The sequence below is a fragment of the Drosophila montana genome, unplaced genomic scaffold (genome assembly GCF_035044405.1).
Source record: "Drosophila montana isolate Dmon_TW-CO22-7 unplaced genomic scaffold, ASM3504440v1 contig_1455_1, whole genome shotgun sequence".
NCBI classification, from domain to species: Eukaryota; Metazoa; Arthropoda; class Insecta; order Diptera; family Drosophilidae; genus Drosophila; species Drosophila montana.
Genome location: NW_026996406.1, coordinates 1,061,662 through 1,085,900, shown reverse-complemented (window position 1 = coordinate 1,085,900; position 24,239 = coordinate 1,061,662). Strand labels below are relative to the sequence as shown.

The 24,239-nt window shown below is 38.2% G+C and overlaps 1 protein-coding gene across 1 annotated transcript; it reads right to left on the bottom strand.

Annotated features, from left to right (window-relative positions):
- Positions 1 to 2,789: 2,789 nt before the first annotated feature.
- Positions 2,790 to 23,369, bottom strand: SP1173. The gene is made up of 6 exons (XM_064686766.1): positions 23,229 to 23,369; positions 6,505 to 6,638; positions 5,609 to 6,439; positions 4,949 to 5,097; positions 4,115 to 4,889; positions 2,790 to 3,645 (listed from the first exon to the last, which is right to left on the bottom strand). The coding sequence occupies exons 2-6, from the start codon at positions 6,584 to 6,586 to the stop codon at positions 3,266 to 3,268; spliced, it is 2,217 nt and encodes a 738-aa protein (XP_064542836.1). The 5' UTR covers positions 6,587 to 6,638; positions 23,229 to 23,369; the 3' UTR covers positions 2,790 to 3,265.
- Between the last annotated feature and the right edge of the window lie 870 nt (positions 23,370 to 24,239).

Genomic DNA, 24,239 nt, shown 5'->3' with positions numbered 1-24,239 from the left:
GGAGAGGGGGGTGTGTGGAATGGGGGCGACGATGCAGAGAGCGAGAAAATTGCACACCAAATCCAACGATGTGCAAAGTTATTTTTCACAAGTGCTTTGCAGCCGACGCAACCTCCAACCCCCCCACTCCCAACCACCCCCCCTAGACCCATCAAACCCAGCTGCAGCTCTGCCCCTTATCCAGTTGCTGTCGCCTGCATATGGAGCCATGCGGCCATGTGGTTGTGTGGATCTCAGTTAACTTATGGTTAGTTGTATGTATGTGTGTCGCCAACGCCGCCGACACCCTCCCCGTCCCCCTCTAACATCCCTCCCCCCACCAACGTACTGCATATTCCTATTTTTATGCTGTGCAAATTACAGCTATTTTTCATAGGGGCAAAAGCGCTCACAAAATGCAGCAACGCTTCGACTGTTCCTGTTCCTGTTTCTGGTCTGGTCTGAGTTCCCCTACCCCGCTACCCTCCCCCCCCCCCCCTCTACGCTGCTCCACTCTGTTGTCTTTGGTAGGTGCCAAGTGATAATAATTTCACTGTCTACTCAGCACGCAAAACGCAGCGGCAGCTCTCTCCGCCTGATTCCTCTTATATCTCTTTTTCCCAGCCGGAAGTTTTGTTTTTGCAGCTCGTGCCTAATTGCCAAGACTTTGACTGGCAGCCCACAAACCCTTGCCCCAAAATCCAGACTAAAATCTATATAAATGTTGCGGCTTCCGTTTATTATGCATGCGACATGTGGGCCCTTACTAACGCTTTCAAATGCTTGGGTTAATTTATTTACTGAGGGCTTACATTTCAGCCCTTTTTTTTCACCCTAACCAAACATTTCTTTTCATTTTTCAGATTTACTTTGCATAATATTTTACTTATTATTAATTACTTATTTAATTCAGACAAGAAAACTTAGTCAATTTTCAGAAAAGATATCATTTTGTCTCTTCAAATGTTCTTCTAAATTTTAAAATAATATTATTTCTCCAATTTTTGTTGTCTGCATTCAACAGACATGGGCGAAACTCCTTCTAGAATTTGAACTCCCAAAATTTTCATGCGGAATGACTTTTTTGATTATGATTTAATGCTTGGTTAATTCTGCGCTTAATTATTATTTTTAATTCTCTTGTCAAAATCCACTCAATAAAATGGTTTCCAAACTTTGAACGAATCGCCATAAAATAAAAAATGTCCCTAACATTAGAACACTATTGCTATTTAAAAAAATATTCCTGTATTTAGATAAAAATTACCTTAAATTCTAAATGTTTAGAAAAATCTAAAAACTCTCAACCTTTTTCATATTATGGCAATAATTTTTTAATATTTCATTTTATTATTTAAAAATTTGTTTAAATGTAGTAACATTTGTTCTTAATGTCAAGCTTTCATTAGTTGAAACCAAACTCATTTTTGTGAAAATGTCATTTTGCTCTTTCTTTGATAAATTGGCAAATAAAGTTTTTTCGAATTTATTTTCCTTCAAATGCATGCCAAACTTTTTTACTAAACAGAGTTTACAAACCAGAGCTGGAAAAATGATTCGACTTTTAACTATCATAACTATAACATAGTTCAACGGATTTCTATGGTTGAGGGCATGATTTCTTCTCTAGATTGACATTTGGTGGAAATTCAATTCCAAAGCTCACAAATATTTTCATTAAGTTTTTCCCATGCAGCAAAATGTTGCTTAAAGTTAAAGCCAAGTGCAAATGCATAGCTGGGTTAAATATATATCTAGCCTATAGTTAAGCCTTCTTTACACACACACACACACTCACTCACACCCACACACACACACACACACATGCAGCCACTCATAATTGTGTTGCTGTGAAAATATCAATAAAGGAACTAATAAAATGCGCGCTGTCTTAAGTGGCTTACTGTCACTTCAACACACACAAACACTACACACACTACACACACACACAGACAGAGAGAGAGTGTGTACTTATATGCATGACTGTGTGTGTGTGTGTGTGTAGTGTCAACGCGCAGACGAAAGACTTGCAGACAGACTGAAGGATCCCAGCCAAAGCAAATTTCGCTTCGCTGTGTGTGGGAATGCAACATAAAATCCGCACTTTTTACGTAAATAACCAAGTGTGAAGATGAGTGTGTGCCTGTGTGTGTATGAATGTGTGTGTGTGTGTGTGTGAGCGTTTATTTACTATCATTTAACGTTAGCCTTTAGAACCACATTATGGCCATAGCACAATATCGAGTTGCTGCTCTTGTCTTTTTAGCTATTAGCCAGCGAATATTATGGGGTCAAGTGGCAATCCTTGCCAACTGCTCGCCTGGCCTGTCCAGCCGCATGTCTGTGCTTCTGAGCACATGGCAAGTGCTCAGTAAATCTCATTCATAAATTGTTAAGCCTGCAAAGAGCTGCTAAGAATAAGAAACTCCTTACTGAAAACATTATTGAAAGCACAAAAGGTGGTAGTTGACTTAAATACTTGGTTGATGTCAAGGCTAAAAAGTGTGAAAGCTCTCGGAAAAGCTATTTCGACTGAGCTTTTTGGTGCTTTTAAAAAGCTTTTCGTAAAAATGATTATATCTATTCATTTGGTTTAAAAAGAGAGTACTTTCTGAGTACTTTAAAAGATTCCATTCTAACTAAAGCTAAAAACAGTATAGCTAACCAAAATACTAAAATATCTGTCTGAAAATTACTTTCGTGCCGTGATATTGTTTTCTCTTTCAATTTCGTGACATCTCAAATAAGACCCCATAATTTCTCAGCAGCGGAAGATACCGTACTTAAGCCACAATCAAAATGCAATTCCGTTAATTATTTCACTTAATTGCAAAACATAAAATTATCATTAATTTTATTTTGGTATAATTACATATCTGTTTTATTGTTTACATTGATGTATGTGGTATATGCAATTCGTATTATGCTTAGTAAAATCACGCAAAGGTTTTATTTAATTGTGTTGCCTTCAATATGAAACCTCATCAAAAATAGATCGTCGTGTAGGTCGGGGTAAGGGGAAGTGGCAGCTTCCCTTCTAAATAATTGTTTAGACATTAAATTAATATTACGAACACGCTTAGTTTGCATTAAATAACAAATAAAAGAAGTTCTAAATATTAAAAGATTCTCATTTTTTGTTGTTTGTTGTTCTCAGTGTATACACTTAGCAAAAATATCCCCATGAAGTGGAGTAAAATGTGTGCGCAAAATACACAATCAAAAAATCTAAAAACTTGTATTTTCCATGCAAGGCAAAGAGAATCGAGCGTAGCTAGTAAATTATTTAGTATCTAAACTGGCCCTTCTTCCCCCGCTCGTTGTGGTAAACCCGCAGCGGGGAGTAGCTGCCATTGGCATTGCCATTCAGCGAGGCCCCAGCACCAGGACCAATGCCAGCACCATTGCCAGCACCATTGCCAGCCCCATTGCCATTGGTCGTTCCATTTGTGCCAAAGTTCTGCGACGCTGAGCCCGAGATCAGCTCCTCCGCATGCTGCGGCTTGGCAGTGCAACGTGGTGCCAAAATCAGATTGTAAATCACAAAGTAAACAAGCGATATGATGCAGGCAACTATGGCGAGCCATTGGAAGGTGCATGACCAGTCCGCCAGTTTCGGATTTTTCTCATCACGAGCCAGGCCAATCAAGGCGCCAAAGCCCTTTCCTAAAAGAGAAATAAGAATAATTATTTTCAATGATTATTATACTTATCAAACGCACACTTATCAAATTCAAATAACTCAGACTTTCCATACTCATACTCACACTCAGTACTTGAAGTACTTATTACTCGAGTAAGTCACTACTCAAAATACGCTTTACTTAAACTAATCACTACTCAAAGTATTCGATACTCGAAGTAATCACTACTCAAAGTACTTCCTACTCAAAGTACTCACTACTTAAAGTACTGAATACACACAGTACTTGTAGAACTCAATTCTCATAGTGCTCATACTACTTATAATATTCATAGTACTCAATACTCAATACTTCTCGAAATGATCTATGCTTATAGTAATCATATTTTTTCATACGCATACTACTCATACCACTCAGACTTATCTCACTTTCATGCATACTTATATTCGTAACACTCTGCGAGTGTGAATATTGAATATTTTTAAACCTACCTAAGCCAAAGAAGGCCAAAACGGCGATGGCCTGTCCGGTTGCAGTCAGTTTACGTGGCATAGCATGGCGCATATAGAGAATAATCGTAATCCAGATCAAACCAATGACAGCCGGCTCAACGGTCTCCATGACGATGGTCAGCCAATTGGTCTGCGCATCACTGAGGGCCGTGAAACGAATAACAAAGATGGCAAAGCCGGCAATGAATATGTTCGAGTGTCCGCAGTATTCGATAAATTTATCGACATTGAAGAACAGCACCAGGATCAGAACAATGCCCGAATAGCAAATGGCATTGACATCTGTGAAGGTCCAATTCAGAAAACTGTGAATGCTGCTCCAGAAGGTGCCAAACAAAATGGCCACCAATGTGAGCACCACAATCTCTGGACTATAACGCCGTATGGCCGACATGGGCACCACCAGCATGCCCGTTTTGGTGTGCCACCACCATTCGGGCGGACTGAGCGGCATTTGCGAGGCGAGGAGCAACACCACAGCGCCAAGGACAAAGCAAACGATAAATATAATCAGGGCAGCCAGAGCGACATCGCGGTTGGGCTGTTGCAGCAGGTCCAGGGGCGAGAAGAGTATCACATAGCCAATGGCGCCCCACACATACTGCCGACACACCTCGCCTCGTCCCTCCGAGGTCTCGCGCACCGCAATCACAATAGCCGTGTTGAGCAGCGTCAGACTGGCCATGGCAAATATGTCGCCCAGCAGACGAATGATCGTATATCCAATCAGAGTGTCCTCCACATTGCCAGTCGTCTATGGAAGAAGGGATCTCTTAGGATTGGTCTACTTTGATTCATTGAGAGAGCACTCACCGTGACACATTCGCTGTCAGCGAGCACACTATCCTTGCCATCGTACGCATTCACAATCATGCACTCGATAACGGGCTTGCATTCGGAACCATTCATCAGATCCTTCATATATTTCACCTGCTGAGGGGGTATGTTGCACTGAATGCCCTCTGCAAGAAAATAAGATCAATGAAATAAGTTACAACTAACTTGGAATCTATAAAATGAAAGACAACTTCGGATTGGGAAAGGTTGAGGAAAGGCTCAAAGAAGGATATGAAGCGAAAGAAGAATTTAAAAAGGAATAGGTATAGATATAGGAAAATTATAATAGAACAATTGGGAGAAAAGGATAGGGAAGATAATAAGAGCAATAGGTCTTATAGAAAAAGAGAAGTACAAATTTAAAAGGTATTATTATTCGAAAAAAAGAATTGGAAAATTAATAAAAATAGATCCAGAAAGAGGAGTATAAATTAGAATACTTGTAAGGATAGAATAAGGAATACGAAAAGAAGCTGGGAATAACAAGAAACACAAAAGGAGAGGCTAATGAGTATAAATAGGAAGAGGAATAGGAATAACTGAGAGAAAGAATAACATAAGTATAGAAGGAATAAATATGGGAATAGAAAAAGATGTACCCAGATAAATACGCATAGTACTTCCTTCTCGACTTACCCAGCGGATACTGACACCAGCCCTCAGTCTCATTGGTTTTTGGACCCGTCAGTGCGGCACCCATGTCGGCGTGCATCACAATGTTGGGCGTGTCCTGGGTGTAGACATGGCAGTTCTTCACAATATTCTCGCCCTGCTCGTTGCGCTCCGTGATGCACAGATGCGGCGGCTCCACATAGACCTTCTTTGGCCCAGACTTCACCTGACGCTTGACGCGTCCCGCCACCTCGGAGCTGATCAGCTCTAGGCCGGCGCTGTCGGCGGGCAAGTCAGCCAGATTCAACTGTCGCTTGGGTCGGTATTTTTCGGTGGTCGCACTCTCTAGATCTTCGCCGTAATCGAATTCCGAGCTCTGCTCGGTGGAGGGCGCTGCGGTGGGCACTTCGCCCAGCCAGAACTGATACATGTTCTCATGGTAGTTGGGATTCAGGCAGCTGTACGTGCAGTGTGTCAGCTTGACGCTGCCCGTCTTGTGCTCCCAGTTGTGGCAGGTGCCATTGCTGCATAGCTTCTGGAATATAAACGCGCCATTTCCATCGCAGCCAAAGCTCACATCCGGCTTTTGTTCCGGCTCGCGTGCCACCTCCGGTACGGCAAACAGAAAAGCGTAGATCAAAGCTGCCAGCAGCAAGAAGACGGCAGTTAGCCTACGCAGCGTGCGTCCAAATCCATTGGGATTTTTGGCAGCCAAACGATCAGCCCAGGGGCCAGCCACGAAAGGGCCCAATATGGACACAAATGGCGCAACAATTGAAATTGTGCGATACTCCGAGAAGTTGAGGCCCAACAGCAGCGGCTCTATGGCATGCAAAATGTGCAGCGCGGTGAGACCTGCAGGGAATAAGGGAAACATCATTAAATGAAACCCACTTGAGTTTAGTTTAATCGTGACTTACCGCTAATGATGAGGAACACCACCAGCTTCAAGGTTATCAACGTCTTGTTGATGCGCGGACTCTGACCGCTTTTGAAGCCCATTTTGGCAGTTCTATTGTTTAACTAAAGTCTATTCCTTTCGTTTTATTGGCGTCTGCAAAATAAGAAAAATCAAATTAATAATGCTGCTAGCCAACACTAATTGTTTCCTGTGTTTCCTGTGTTGCAAAACTTAGAAAAAACCGAAAACCTGGCCTAATGCGACAAGTTTCCAACAATAACAGTCTGAGCTGGCAGCTGCCGCGCAGCACCTTGTTTAGCGGTTAAGCAATCTATCAATAATGCCAAATGCAACCGCAGCAACTAGATAAAAAGTAGACAAGCCCATCTAGTCGACTAACAAATGCCCTGCTATTAGCTTAAAAAACGTCACAATATATATGCATTGATATTGTATTTTTAATACTCTTCTATTTTAAATAAGTGGAAATCATCATCATCAATATCAAAGCCCAAAATCAATTGAAAATTGCTAATGAATTTGAACCGGCGAGCTCCATCTTGCTGGTCCGACGCTGAGTCACCGAAAACATGCAAGATCTTAATGTTGATCGCAGGCTCTAGATTTTGCAAAGCACCCGTTGTCAATTAGGACAAAACTCCTTTATATATTCCGATATTAAAGTTCATATGTTATTGGGGAATACCCCTATTCACAGCAATATAACAGTTCAATGCTAATCAGCGCTATCAATTGAGAATTGTTCTAGTTCTCAGCATTCACACATAAATAGCAAACAAATACGAAGCGTGCTCATCGATTGAAACATTTAACAATGTTGTACATGTGTAAGTGCGTGTGTATCAATGTAAACATATCTATAAACAATGCTAACGGGGTGTCAAAAATAAACAAGTGTCAATAGGCGATAGGCCAGAGCAGCCGCAACATTCATTCGCACCGTTGAACTGAAATAAAATATCACCATAATTGTATGTTACAAAAGCGATTGCTTTCACCGAATCAAAGACGATTGAATACCCTTCCCAATATATGATCTACATATAAATGATTTATAGATCTATGTCAAGTCGATAGTTAAGAAGATTGAATACCCTTCTTAGTATGTAAATGTTTAATGATATATTTATCTATTGCAAAGAGAACGTAAAGAAGATTGAGTACCCTTACTAATATTTGATATATGATAGATTGATCTATAGCAAATATAGTTTTAGGAAAATTGAATACCCTTCTAAATATTTGTTATATAACAAATATGTCTGTGCATGTTGTATGTATAGCAGAGCTTAATGTAAAATTAGAACATAGCCCCAGCCAAGTCTTCTGTCTTTCATTGTAGACATGACTTTTCCACCCATTTTCCGACCTTATCTCACCAAGAAAATTCAAACCCCATTTTTCACCCAGAAGGAATGGGTTTTCAAAAAGTGTGAAACAAGTCTCTAATGAAATTTTGTAATGCGCTCTCATAATGAACCTATTGTCGTTCGAATAGTTTGTGAATAAAGTTTCATACAAACGTTTTCCGCTATTTTTTCACAGTTGCGGGTGAAATAGTAAAAAATTGCGTTCTAGCGTGCATTAAGATAATTATAGTGCAATTAAAGATAGCAACTTCCTAGGTTCAGTCAGTTAAGAAAAGACAGTTTATTTTTTAGAGTACCACATGCTCAAAGACTTGAGCCATGCGTCATACCCTCGAGAAGAGTATCATAGCGATGAGCAGCAATTATAATAAAATATGTATTTACTATGGCTGCTGCCCTAGACATAAATTTAAATTGACTGTCAACGTAATTGTCAATGTTATCGCATTAATCATTGGCAAAGTGTAAAATAGTTGTTGTTGACGCCGCGATAAGCATCAGCTACAAAACGAACCCGTGGAACTGCAATTGCGACCAGGGAGTTGGGAGTGCGCTTAATGCAGCTGCTAAGTAATCCCGCAGAGTACGTTAAACCCATCAAATTGCTTTTGAAATCACATAATTCATGTGAGGATGAAATGAGGTTGATGGACTGCACCCACATTGAAAGCGAGTGCAATGCCGTTGATGCGACTGCAATTTGCAAAGCTCTTAAGTGAAGATCTTGATTCTTTGTGATACTTTGACAATAAAATAACTGAGTGGAAATGGAAAGTGCGACTAACTGCATGCTGTGGCATATTTTAATACCCTGTAAACAGAGAAATGGGACGTTTTGGCGGTCTGTTACTTTCACCTTTCCTTTATGTTTTGCCCATTTCTTAACTCTGAAATTATGAAAAGTTGAACAAGATTTTTGGCATGTAAAAAAAATATATTGAATATGTCATAATGATCTCACACTAAATACAAAAGTTACAGGGTATTGAAAAATCGCATTCCGAGCTGTTGTCCATGCAAATGCGCAGAACACAAACAAGATTTGTAGCCTTACGAATAGTACAACGTTTATGTATTGTGTTTAACAGGCGGTTGAACATTGCTTAAACCGGTTGTTAAAGTTGTCAGCCAGTAATTACATCACCACAGAGCAGACCGGCCCCAAAAGAGCTGGCAGCGTGAAGAGGAGTGGGAGGAAGACTACGCGCTTGGATTACGACGCCCCCAGTGCCAGGCCAGCCGATAACGAGGGCTGGGCAGATGGGCGGGCGCGAGCGAAACATCTGTAACATTTCAAAAACAAAAACTTTACACCAAGTTAATTTTAAAAAGAGATCTTTCAAAACAATTTAGCCACGGAGGCCAACAGTACAGTCGAAGGCCGCATCTCAAGTTCTGTTTAACCTAAGTAAAATTTATGGACTCTAAGTGTAAAGCCCTGACGCGAGCTAATCAATAATGTGTGAAGAATGGATAGATTAATCAAGTACAATATGGACAAGATGTAAACAGAGAGACCACCACCATAAATAAAATATTTATTACAAGCAAGAAGAATAGAGCGTTCTGGTTGGACGAGGAAATACCCTGTAGCTCGCAACGAACTAATCTAAAGTACATATGTTATAGTTTAAATAAATACATATAAAATAAAAGATTGCAGTCAAGACGAAGAGGAAGAAGCCTCTGCTCTCCTCCCGAAACTATGAAAATCTCATTCTTCAACAACTTCGGTGCTTACAGTCCGATCATTATGAAATTTGTAGGGCATAAAGATGACACCCAAATATGAACATATGCCGAAGATCAAATATCAAAAACAAAACATCTAACTAGGCGTTTATCCCTGGCTCGCAGTTGACTTCCGATAGGTATAACAAGGTATACAGAAGCAGGCGTAGTTATCTTTTGTCTGCGCTAGCTGAGTCTAGCTTTTGTTTGACTATTTCTAAACAAACAATGGCAGAGGTAAGCCACAAACAGCTATTAAAAAGTTACTGGCGCTTATGAAAAAAAAAAAATAAATAGAAATAATCTACAAACTGAATCAACATAATGATGACGCATTACATGCACGCACACAGCCAAATCTGAGCCCAGCTCCGAGCCCCTGAGCGCCCACTCGAAAAAAAAATAGATATAAATCAAGTCGGCTCCAGTTGGGAGTGCCGGACTAGGAGATACCCTGAGCGTAGAGTCGAGCTGCCATTAAAACACTCTAGCTTCTTTCTGTACACACACAAACACACAGTCAGAAGCACGTAAGTTCTGCTGCTTCTTTCCTTGGATCATCTCCATAAGAAATGCTATCTTAAATAACTCGGGTATTTATTGTGCGATCTTTATGAAATTTTCAGTGGATAAATATGATACACTAATGTGTGTAAATACCAAAGCCCAAGACTAGACCTCACAACAATTTTGAGGAATCGACTAGGCGGATAAACGTTCAAAATCTCAAGTCTGTAGCTCTTAAAGTCTGCGAGATCGCCTCAGCTGTTGATGCTGACCAAGAATATCAACTTAAGAGCGTCACAAGCCTTCTTCTGCCTGTTACACACACTTCCACAAAACCAATATACCCCTTCCAACCATTGTCAATGTGTTCAGGGTACAAAAACAAAGCTTGGTACTTGTAATTATGCAAGCCCAACCAAAAGTAGAAATTTAATTATGAGATAAGTTCAAAAGCCCAATTTGTTTTGGTCTCCCTATTATAGCTTGTGTTTGTGTTTCCCTATATAAGTAGTTGCTGTCCAAACAGATTCTTTTGCAAGCTGCGAGTTTTTGCGAGACAGAGAGACGTCAGCTGGTTGCCAAACATCTTTTCACACCTCTGTGGGTAGCTCGGTAATTGCAGTTGCAATGTTTTTTGTTGCTTTTGCTTGTTGTCTGTCGCCTGCGCCAACGTCGTGCACTATGTGGGTCAATTGGCTTCTTTTTTATTTATTTGTTTTTTGTTTTTTTGTGTTTTGTGCATTTTGGGGCTTGCCCCCAGACAGCGTGTTGCATGGCAAGCCGACGTTTAATTATGCGTAACGTGTCAACGGAAATCAATGGATGATAAAAAAAAAAAAACGAAAACGAAAACAAATGCAACTGACGTTCACTTCAAAATTTATGAATGAATCAAATCCATGATCTGGTCACACTGTGCCGCAGCTTTAATAAGCATAACAAATTGTGTGAGCGTTCGATTATTTTCGTGCTATTTGAATAACGCCCCTATCTTACAAATTTTTATACAAAAAGCGAGCGTGGCCTCAACTCAACAATAGTAATAGAAAATCTCTGCTATTATGCCAGCCAACTTATAGTAAATACTTCAATTGACTATAGTTAAACCCACATAAGTGCGACAATAGATGCTAACAATAGTCGATGAACCGCAAACTTTAAGCTACATTTGTATCTTTACTAAATGGTATACCCTATGAACAGCAAATGGGTATCTACTGGGTATAAAGTAAACTAGGCAAATTTGCGAACTTTTGGAATCCTTTGGGTCTTAGATAACTATTTCCTGTTTTTACGAAGAACCACATCGAATCAATCCCAGAAATCTCAGGGGCAGTTTTTTTTTTTTTATTTTGGAGTTTATTTAAACGCAAACAGATTTTTTTAATTGCTTTTCTTTATATCCCAAATATCTTATAGAGCTAACAGAGCTCAGAAATCTCTGGGGAGTTCTTTTTTGAGTTTGGATTAAGTTTATTTGAAAGCAGACAGATTTTTTTAATTGCTTTTCTTTAATAGCTCAAATATCTTACAGAGCTAACAGAGCAAGGCTCCAAGGCTATTCGATAGCACAAGACTCTACAGGGTATTCGCTAGCTGCGCACAGTCTCGTCTATTGTTTTCTATCGCGTACTTGTTTCAAATTCGCGTTAACTAAACTATACAAAATGTTAATTTCATGATGAGCACACAACACAACACAATTCAATGCGTAGATTTGTACTTTGATTTACTGTCCGTTTCGGATTTGTTTGTTGTTTTTGGTTTCGGAGCGTGGCCCCGTCTGACATTTTGGCGGCAACTTTGACATTTAAATTGGGCGCCGTCACGCCCCAAGGCAAAACACAACAAACAAATAGATAAATAGATAAATAGATAGATAGATAGAACAGCCGCTGGCTAATGCCAAATGTAATTTGGAATTACGCAATATCGATACATCTTCGCTTCTGTTTGCGCCTCTGATGTACGTGTCATAAGATACTATATGCTTTTCGTACATAGTATATCTTTTGTTTTTACTATACTGCCTCGGCACGCCTCATCCAATTGTACGCCCAAATGCGAGTCTGAGTGGAGGCATCGAACGCTTTGTGGTTTGTTTACACATTCAGCACGTAGTATGGCATTATTTTATTGAAAATATTTTTATTGAACCAGCGACCCACAAAATCAAACGACCCGATACCGCAAAGGTGTCGCTACTGTGTGTCATTCATGAATGAGTCGCCCAACTGGAACCTACCGCAGCGCCCCGTTAATAAAGACGACCATTGCCGTTAATATTTATGAATGAGTTTTGTACTAAATCAACTAATACTTATACCCTGGTCTAAAGAAGAGTAGATATAAAGGGTATCATGCTTTTGTGCAAATGTATGTAACTGGGAGGAGAAAAACTCTTCGGCCCCAAAAAGTGTTTTTATTCTTGATCAGGACGTCGATCTAGCCTTGTCTGTCTGTTTGCCTAGACTTATATGTAAATGTATAGGTCTTGGAAAGCTAGAGACTTGATATTTAATATATGTATTCTCCTATATCATATGCAGACCGATTGTTTATATCGATAACTGCTCCTATATTCATGATATCGACAAATATCAATTTTGAGACTTGGTTCTTAAGCATAATTTGAAAATGATGTAAGCTAGATACGCAAAACTTGTTAAGTATGAAATCGTAAAGTGCACACAGATCAAAAATATTTCTAAATTTGTATAACTCCATTTCCTCCAAAAGCTTAAAAAGAACATTTCATGCTAGGGATAATCAGTGGGCTTTAGTATACAGACATTATTAAGAACATTTTATTTGAAGATATATCATTGGGCTTTGGTATACACAAACTTCTTTATGCCATATTTAAGCCCTGAAAATTTCATAAAGATTGAACTATAAATAGCTTAGTTAATCAAGAGTGCATTTCCCATAGATAGTCTGGTGAAAAGGGAAGAAGCAGCACAAAGCTTTTGTTTATGTATAAATGTTTTTTTGGTTGTATTTATAGAAGAAAGCAGGGCACTTCGTTTAGGGTATTGCATAGTCGGATCGCCCCTGCTAGTTACACTTGCCCTACGCTATAAAGATATTTGTAAGCAAATCAGTTATGAGTGGGATTTATGATTCACTAGCTATTCACTTGCTACTCACTTGATATTCAAACAAGCTGACAACCTTTAGATTTCTTTGGCTCTGCCTTATATATACTATCTATGCATACCTGTACACACACCCTACACACACACACACACACGGTCATCGCACACAAATTAAAAACTATTTAGTAACATTTCGTTTTCATTTTAGCTTAAATGCACTCTATAAAAACATTTGCCTGAATTATGTTCATTGTGTAGCACGCCCCTGGGAGGGCACACGCAATCCCGGCCAGGCATTTCCCCCACCCCCTCCACCCAAGCTCGGAATCACCTACATACATATATGCCGCTGCATAGTTGAGGGTTGTTGCGATTGTGTTTCGTGTTTGTTGCCGGCTAATTAATTAGTAGAAATGACCAGAAATTGGGTCAAACAGCACACAAAAACGCAAGTGGCAAGTGCAAGTGGATAAAGTTTTTTATGGGCGTTGCCTCTTAAACGGGTTGAAAAATATTCCAAATATTTTCTGATAGCCAAATTCTTTCTCAAAATTTTTACAGCACAAAATAAGCCGAGCTATCTTTTGTAGGAAATTAGCTTTAAAAATGAATAAGTAAATGGTAAATAAATAATAATAAATGAATAAATAATATAAAAATTGTCACAGTCGAAAATAGAAGGATAGAAAAATTAATATAAAAATTTGTCTCATTTGGAAATAGAAACTTGCTTTTCTTTATGGCCAAATTCTTTTCTTTCTACAAATCTTTTAAAAGGCCAAACAACGTGAAAATTTACTTTAAAAATAAGTAAATAAATGATAAATTAATAAAAATAAAAAATAAATAAATATTATAAAAATGATCACAGTCGAAAATTGAAAACTTAAAAAAATAATAAATAAATAAATAATATAAATAATGGTCTCAATCGGAAATAGAAAATAGCTTTTTTTTTTATTGCAAGACTCTTTTCTTTCTACAAAATGTGGGAATTTACTTTAAAATTAAGTAAATAAATAAATAATATAAAAAATTGTCTCAGTTGGAAATAGATAATAGCTTTTCTTTTATATATAAACAAAACTTTTAGTTTGGCCTACAAAAAATAAACAAAAATGTGGTTAAATCAATAAACAAACAAATTCAATTAGCAAGTATTTATATATATGCAGATATATATGAATGTATAAGTATAGGTAGGTGCAGGGAGGGGGGCGTGCCAGCATGCCACTTGTTGCACTTTGTTTACAATTCTTTCAGGAGAAAACCGCTCGCACGGTCAGCGCTCGGCTAAAGATGAAAGGCACACTCACACACACACACACACACGGCACACACACACGGCACACACACACAACAGTTAAAAGCGATTGCAACAAATTCTTTTATTTATAATTTACATTAGGCACTGGGCAACGCCAGCGCCATTAAACTGTCCGAAATTTATTTCAACCTCAATTTGCTGATGGCATGACCCCACAGACGACGCACAGCCACACTGAGCCACATTCGTATGTGGACCAATGTGTCGATGACATCATTCGCTTTTCGACTGTCTCCGACGCGCGTCGCCGCTTTTTTGACGCAATCTTTTTTCGGTCGGGCGGGGGTAGGATCTATATTTACAAAAAAAAAGAGACAAAAACAGCGTGATCTAGACTCTATAATTTGTTTAGATTTTGGCACTGAATAAGTGTGTTGCACAAACTTTGTCTAAAGTTTCAAAAGTGCATATATTTTTGATACTGTTAAGCCATGGACATAATTCCACATTATATTTACCAAAAACATAAATTATACAAACAAAACATTTATGTAAATATTTTGTATACAGCATAAACTATTTACTCGGATAATTTGTTTTTTATAGACTTTACAGTTCTTATGCTTGGCCTTCTGCTCTTAGCCCCCATTTGAAGAAATGCAGTCCTGTTTAACTTCTCTGTTTAATGTTCGATCCTTATACAATTTTTTAGGGCTCAAATATGGTTTGTATAGCAAAGCTCAATGATCTACTTAATCTGTATATATTAAACGAGAATTTACTTTCCCAGTTGGATACAATATTTGAAGAAACCTTTTCTTTTAAAAGTTTTCAAATGAGACGAGTTATCGTAGAAAAAGCATTACTTCCTTTTTGAAAAAAGTTTTAAATTATAAATGTTTAAATGTCTTTTATAGATCATTTCCGAGAACGATTCGTTTCCATAGAGAGACAGACAGATAAACCTATTATTATATATATGGTACGCGCTTTAGTCATTTTTTATTGGCTAATTAGTAATAGAAAAAATGGTAAAACTCTTGCTCAAACCAGCCAGGCACTTAATTTTCTTCTAATGATCACACTTCTGAACACACAACGTATAGAAATGAAGATATTATTTTATTTTTAGATATTTGGCAATTAAGAACTCAGCATTTAGTGCCGAATTTATTGCTTTATTCATTAAAATTAATTTAAGGCTTTATAATGCCCTGAACCCATTGAACATGTGTAAGAAGGGGTATAATATATTTGTGCAAATATATGTAACAGGCAGAAGAAAGCTTCTCCGAGCCCATAAAGTATATATATTCTTGGCCAGCATCAATAACTGAGTCGATCTAGTCATGTCCGTCTGTCCGTATGTATGAACGCGTATCAGAACCTGCAACAGCTAGAGACATGAAATGGAACGTAGGTCCTCCTAGTGCCCGTGTTGTAAGAATTTGATTCCTATAACCGATAACTTTTCCCGTTTCCAAGCAATCGATAAAAATCGATATCGAATTCCTGTTTTTTAAGCAAATCTCTTAGGATTTAAGAGCTAGAGCTTTCAAATTTGACAAGTAGATTGTAGAATAGTCTACACAGATCAAATATCTTTCATTTTATAGCTAGCGCCCCGCCCCCCCTCCTCCCTCCCCCTCTAGGACGAGCTCCATTTGTTATCAGTAGAAGAAGGTTCATAGTAATCTCCTAGTCAGGCACTCCCGACTAGATACCTCTTACTTACTCTTACTAGATATGCAAAACTGAGCAATGGCGTTTGAGCTTTTCAATGAAACTGTAAATAGGGACTATATAGTGTGTGTGTGTGTGTGAGTGTGCGTGTGTCTATATACTAAGTAACACCTGCTATGAGCTCACAGTTATGATATCACTGCGGCGTATTGACTCGAAAGCACTCAAAGGCATGCACACATAAATAAATGTGATATTTGCATATAACCTCGCTCTATTCGACGCACATTTGGAATGTGCAATTGGAACGTGTCGAAAGTGCAGCGGCCAAATGCAGCTTTCTATCGAGCGAAACTCCAAATACGTAGGCGATTATTTTGCAACTTGGTTAATTGGATTGTTATTGTTCAATTGCGCAGTAATTAGGCACATTTCGTTAATTGGCCTATTGCCGAAAAAAAACTAAATAAATAAATGGGCAATCGATGCCTTATTAAGTGAACCCACACACAGACACAATTAGAAATCAAAGTCAAGACTTGGGCCACGACCAAGAGCCAAGAGCCAAAGTCAACGTCGAAGTTGCTTGTCTTTCAGGCAAGTCACGCAGTGCCTAAAAACTTGATTGCCAATGCAACAGCAACAACAGCAACAACAGCAACAACAACCCGCAGACAAATGCAATTCGCATAACCGGCCTCGAAAGAGCGCCAATCTTCAAGCAAGAATATCTGAGCATGAGCTGCAGAAAAAACAAAAAAAGATACAAAGATACATTTGTAGCTACAACTTAGCTTTGACGTTGACTGTCACTCAAAGCCAATAAACAGGAAATCGTCTCGACTGCAACTCGAGCCCAACCATTGCCTCGTTCTCAATAATTCACCAGAGTTGGCAGCTCCTCACAGACTTAAAGACTTCAATTGCAGATGCTGCGCTGCTGACTTGTCTGGCACATTGACTATGGACTTTCGGACATGGCCTGACATTGAATCCGTCAGCAATTTAACTGCCAGAGCTGACAATTTGATACTTGAGGATTGTCAAAGGCACAGAAAGAATCAAAACAGAATAGGCAAAAGTTTGCCCTAGTTTGAGGCCCGCCAAAAAGTGCTCCGCGAGGAGACAGTCAGATTTTTCCCCTAGCTGTATCTGTAAGATACTTACAGATTGTTTTTAGCTTTGCTTATTTTTTCTTTTTCTTTTTGCTGTTTTCAGCTGTGACAGCATCTCTGAGTCATCGAATTCTTTAGCATGAGGCTGCATGACACACATGCAAAAATTATATATATTACAAGATTTTTCTTAATTTATGTATGTAAATACAGATATATATGCTATCTATAGATAGATCAAGAAATATGAAGTAATATGGTTACCAAGCAGATGCTTGTGTGTGTGATTAGCTGATATTTTGGAAAAATATTGTGTTAAGCGATATTCATGTGGAATGTTTGGGCAATATATAAAGGTTAAGTTAGGAAAAGTGAACAAATACCATTTTTTATACACTGTGCAGAAATTGTTTACTCGAAAACTTAGAAAATCTCTTGAAATTGAACAATCATCTTTAAATCTGAAACTTCTTTTGTTTTAAAAAAACAAATATGCTCATTTCTCTCATATCTCATAAACTCTTTTTAATTTGTGATGAAGAAAGAATGAAAAAAATGATCATCATCATAATATTAACACCTTCGGGAGCTTTCTCTTTTAAGTGTTAGCGCAAGAGGACTTGACAACAAAATCATATTAACGGAGACTATGCCAAGCCTTAGAGATCATATTTGAGATCATATTTCTAAAGGTTACAGCCCTGCGAGCTACCTGTGAGGCAAAACATTTAAGTATTATGACCCCTTTCCCCTTTATTGAAAATATCCCACTATTGCAAATACTCTGTGTGGAGATAAGCAGGTTCTAATCGATTCCAGTGCAGTTTAAAATAGATCATATGTCATCATCTGTCTGTTTTCTCAGTTTAAAATCTATCCTCGTTAAACTTTACGTAGGTTCGTCTTTCTGTTGCAGGCAGGACGTACATATGTCAGAATCGATAGGATCGGATCACTATATCTTATAGTTATCATGATATGTTATTAAGTTCTTTCATTGTTGAAGATATTTCAACCAAATTTGGCACTTACAATGTCTTACATGTTCCTTAAACTATATAAATAAAATTTATATATATAGAACTACCATACCACATAGCTCTGCGAAGAAAATAGTTCAAAAAGGAGTTCGTGTATGGAAATCTTTTTTGTTTTTCAAGATATCTGAATCAAACTCTACATTTACCAGCTCCCACATGTTACTTATATTTGAACAAAATTGTATCCACATCGGACAACTATACCAATTAGCTCTATGAGAAGAAACGGTCGAAAAGTAGTTTTTGTTTGTGAAACTTTTCTGTTTTTCGAAACATCTTGACCAAAGTCAACTATTACGAGCTTCTGTATTCTCCTCACAAATCTGCAAAGCCGTATATCTTCTTCGTTTTCTTTCTTGCTTCGCATAAAAATCAAAAGCTTGGTAAATTTTATTATGCCATAATCTTTCAACGAAGATTCAGAGCTCAAGATATGTATGAGCTCCAAAAGCGAAAAGAAACGTGGCTGGCTTTACAGACATGTACACAAATATACAGACAAACATATTTGCTTAAGACTTATTCGATTGCCCTCTTTAAATATGTTTTTCGCTCATATAGAATATTTGGAAGCTCACATAAATCCATGAGCATATTAACATGTGCAGCACATTTACCGAAAGTGCCAACAGATGTGCTTATAAAATGATAATGTCCGAGACTCTGTTCCAATTATAAGTAAATCTGAAGCAAGATCAGAAAGTATATATATTTGTATATATATTGTGTATACAGCTGACATAATTGGACTGAACTAATGTTGGCCAAAAAAAAAATGGAAAGAGTTCGCTCCGCGGATTAGTTCATTAATGAGACGCGAATATATGATGTCATATGCGACGGATACACTCCGACGCTTCGCGTTTCGTTGCGTCTTTTTGTGATTTAAATTTCATTATTATCTTATTTTACTTATTTTTTTTTTTATTTATTTTGTTCATTTCATTTTGTGTCTGACTCCGCTTGGCGGAGCCCGTCCATTGTTAGAATGTCTGTCGTCTGTTGCCGGTTCGAGCTTCGCAAAGTTGTTTGTCTGGTTTCTGTTCAGCTTTATGGAGTCGCTGCCAATTCAAGTTCAAGCTTGCGTTTCAGTTCAAGCAATAACACATAATACTTATACATAAGTTTTTTCTAATGTCTTAAAGGTATTTCATGCTGCGATCTTGAGGGTGGTTCTTTGATTGTCTTGCGCCTAAGGGTGGTTTTTCGACACACTCGTTTTTCGTCCACGGGGTGGTTTCTATTCCATTCTGTTCTGCGCCCAGCAAATAATTCGTGTCGCATTTTATTGTTTGCCGTGTGCTGCGTAGATTTTGGTTGCTATTTATTAATGGCACGCCTTGTGTATAAGTATTTTAATGCCGGCTTTCTCTTTGGGGTTCGGTGAGCGCAGCAGTGGGACAAGTAAAGGGTTGCTTGATTGTTGCCACCTTTGTGAAAAGAGAATTAGCCATGGGCAGGGGCTTATAAAATATTTGTATAGCTAACACAAAAGGATCCTGAGTTATCTGTCATCTAAACGATATAAATCACAAATAAATATGGTGAGGCAAAGATAGAGACAGAGAGAGATATTTAAGATCTTATCCGAATATCTATTGTGATAAGTTGAAAAGTTAACAAGCAGGAGAGAAGCCCTTTTATATAGGCAACTCTCCTGAAACAACCCCCTTCAATGTCTTGTCCCACTTTCATTAAAGTTTGACTCGTAAGACCCACAAACCCATTTTGCATTTTGTATTAAGGCGCATTCACAGGTTCGCCTCAGCCAGAAACTATGTCAGAGAGAGCATCATGTGGCAAGGTTATAGTAGAGCAATGATTATTTTCTGGTGCGATGACAACATCGACGTCATCGGCGCAAAATAAAAGTGATATAAAAATCGAATAAAAATACTGTACTTGCGGCTGCTCGACTAGCTTATACCCTGTAGCCTTAACTAAAGATTTGTTTAAAATATATAGTTCGTTTAGAACAGATAAAGGTTGTAAAAATTCTATAAAGACCAAAGAATAATGCTGTTCTGGAGGCTGCTCAACTAGTATATACCCTGTAGCCAAGTTAAAAATAAAAATTTCCTATAGAATAGATAGATATAATAAAATTCAATGATAACCATATAAAAATGCTGCTCGACTAACATATACCCTGTAGCCAAGACCAACAATAGCTTACAAATATATAACTTTCATATATAATAGGTAGATGAGGCTTGAGGCTGCTTGACTAGTATATACCCTGTAGCCAAGGCTAAAAATTCGATTGACATAAATACATAACCATATATAAATGCTGCACTTAAAGGTGCTCGACTAATATAAATACCCTGTAGCCAAATCTAAAAACTGGTTTTACATATAAATTTCGTGGAGAACAGATTGCAAAACTGCTCAGTATATTGACTTTAATCCTTTAGTGGCAATCAAATCTTAGTTTTTGGGTGAACTTTAATATACCCTATTTTCACCCTCATGCCAAAATCGAGTACACAATATATACACGGTATTATTTGAGTAGAATTGGTGCTGTCCTTGGCAGGATTGCGTAACGCTGTCCTGGACGTTTGCCCCGGTGCCTGTCACGTTTAATGTTCTGCAATTAGTTACCAAGGTTACCCAACTCCCACAACCCCCTACAGCTACCCCCTGCCTCCCTCTACCCTTGCGTTATCCTTGCGTCAATTGAGTTTCGTTTTTGGCGCGCTTGGCTAATTTAATTACTCGGGCAAATGGTGTGGAAAATGTTAAAAAGAGCGACAAAGTGCGCTTGTGGTGAACAGCGGGGGGAAGGGAGGTGCTACCAATTGCCGGTTGTAGGGTGAAGGGTGTAGATTGTAGGGTGTAGGGTGAAGGGTGTAGGGATGCAAGGGTGCACTTTGTAATTTTCCCATGGCTCTGGCGCCAGGCAGTCGCCACACAAATTGCACTTTTCATTGCGTAAAACCGGGAGAGTTGTAAAAAAAAACACTTTACTAGAAGTATATATAGGTTTATGCATAGTTTTCATTGATTTTTATGCCCTGCAGCTGGGAGTAGAGGTTAAAAGGGTAGCATAATGTGCAGAAAATGTATGTCAAAGAATACATATGCTATGCAATATCTTTTTCTATGATCTTCAACATAAACAAGGTGCTATAATAACTATCTATCTAAAACTTTAGATCAATTGGCGAATGCAACAGGCAGCTTAGCTTTATCTTAAGGGTTTATTAGCTATGAAATCCTTACAAAATTTTTACAATATTCCTTTCAGATTGAACGAAAGTTTAAAGTCTAAATTAAAATTATTTAGAAAGTTGTATAGTAATCCCCTAAAAGACATAGAACTTCTTCCAGAAAAACCCTTTATATATGCACGTCTGAGCACAGGTAGGTAATCAGTTTGAATATACTTTACAGGGCATCTCGTAGTCGCGCCTGCTCAACTCTCACATTCAGACTTGTTTTGTTTGTTGCTCTCAATTGAGCTGATGACTTCATTTCCATGTCTTTCACATGCCAGTTTTTGCTTTGTTCTACTATTTGGTTTTACTCGGCGACTGTATTGAATATCCTTGAAGCGAATGCAACATGCGAATGGAGCCGAATAGGAACTCCCCCCGTCCCCGCTCCCCGCTCCCCACTCCCCACTCCCCGCTCCCCACTCTCCTCGCTCCTGTGCCTTGCCGTGTGCGTGTCCTCCGCAGAAACGGGTTTGGGTTAGGTATGGAGTTTTTTTCCGTCTTGTGCCTTTTTAGCTTCAGTTTTCGCTTTTAATAACATTCGAAATGAATATGACATCACAATTTTTGAGTGGGTTTCTGATTGTGACTCAATGTGCGTATTTTTTGATACAATATATGTTTGAATAGACTTTGGGAGAGGCCACGCTTGGTGATTAGGTAGGCAGCCGTGTGGTCTGGTCCAAGATCATAAAATCTATATATGAGCTTTATTTCGAGTCTAGTCTGCGCTCAAGTCAAACAGAAAGGTGTGAACCAGGTGTGTGATCTCATAGACTATAAGAACAAGAGCACTCCCTCTCTCTCTCTCTTATACCATAAACAGATCAAGCTTTAAGAGAGTTGTCGATATTATAGCCCGTAACCCAAGCCAGATCGACAATATTGGGCTCAAAAATAGAGTAAAGCCCAATTAAAAGTTATTTATCAATTACAGGGTATCAACTAGCACAGCATTCTCAACTAATACACGTTTTAAATAAATTTACAAAATCTTCAAAACACGAACTGAAAATATTTCCAAAATTTCGTTTTGTATATATATCAAACTTTCAAATATCCGTTTCAAATTAAATTCTATTGTTTCCGGCAATTTGAGAAATTCTTCACATTATATTCAGCGTCAAATTGTTTACTTTCAACATTTATATGCTAATTAAAACTTTGAATTGAAATTGCAAAATGGATTTTATTTATAATTTCTATTTATACAAGCCAATTTTTCTTTAATTTGATATTGATTTAAGAGCACAAACTGCGAAAAAAGCACGCACAAGTTTTCAAAACTGTTTCAGTATCCGCACAAATGTCGCAAGAAATGCGTGTTCAAAATTGTTTCAAAATTAATTTATTTTATTTTTATTTTTTTAGCTGAAATATTTGAATTCAACACGAAGCAGAAGACGAAGTGAAACTATAAAAACAACAACAACAATGGCGGCTATCAAAGCCAAAAAACACCGCACTGTATATTGATATACGTTAAAACTACAAAAATAAATTTCGAAAAAACCAAAAACAAAACAATGGGCAAAACAGAAATCACAAAACTATAAAAAACCGAAGCAGCAACAACAAACATCGCAAAGCTTGCGTCGCGCGGCGTTTTCAAAAAAACGGTTATTTTATATATATATATATATTTTGGGTATTTTTTTTTTTTGTTTTTTTTTTGTGTTTTTATGTGTACATTTTACGGTTGTGTTTTTGTTTTTGGCGGCAGCTGAAGCCAAAACTCTGCCTCGTCGTGGCCAATGCTCGCTAAATTTTTTTTTTCGTTCGCGTTCCGCGTGCGCGTTCCCAACGCTTCGCCGTTCGAGTGAAAACTAAACGAAGCGCGCGGGCAGCCAAGCAGAAGCAAGCGATTGTCACTGGCACCACCACAACCACAGCAGCAGCAACAACAACAACAACAACAACCACAGCAACAACAACTAAAGAACAACAACAACAGGCGCAATCACCACAACAACTACAAGAACAAGCAGCGGCACGTCCAGCTGTTTTGGTCTACTGTGCTCATGCGGTTGGGCGCCAATGTATTAAGTATAAGCGTAAGTATAAGAGAGAACGAAAAAGAGAGCAAGCGAAAAAACAGCTAACTGTAAATGTGTAGCCGACTTTGCGGCGGTGTTGAGAGCAGTATAAGAACTAGGAGAGCATAGCACGCTCTTGGGCTGTTGAAAGCTGCGCAGCGCGTAATTTTAAATTGTATTATTGTTTTATAAGCTGATCTTAAGAGATCTTCGGTAGGCCGAAGTTGACATACCCTTGCAAACAGGCGGATAGTCGAAATGTCTAATATTGCTATCTTTAGCTTATATTGCAACATTATGACTTATATTATTGTATTATATTATACTGGCTAAAGTTCCGTATATAGTTAAATATAGCGGCAGAGTTTTGACCAAAAAATTAGATATCAGGCCCATAGTGAAGTTATATAAGGAGCATAGTATATAGCAGTTGAATTTTGTTGAGATTTTAAGAAAAACAAAGTATTTCTTATAAGAAACAAATTTTTAAAATATAGTCCTATATTAGAAAGAATTTGCTTTTATGTTGGGAGCACAATTAAGCTCTTATTTCATGAGTTTGGTAAATATATCACGAAAAATAGAGAAGTTGTCCTGCGAAAATTAAACTTTAAGCTTATAGTTCCTACGGCAGCCCTATACCATATGGGTACAATAAAGCCAAT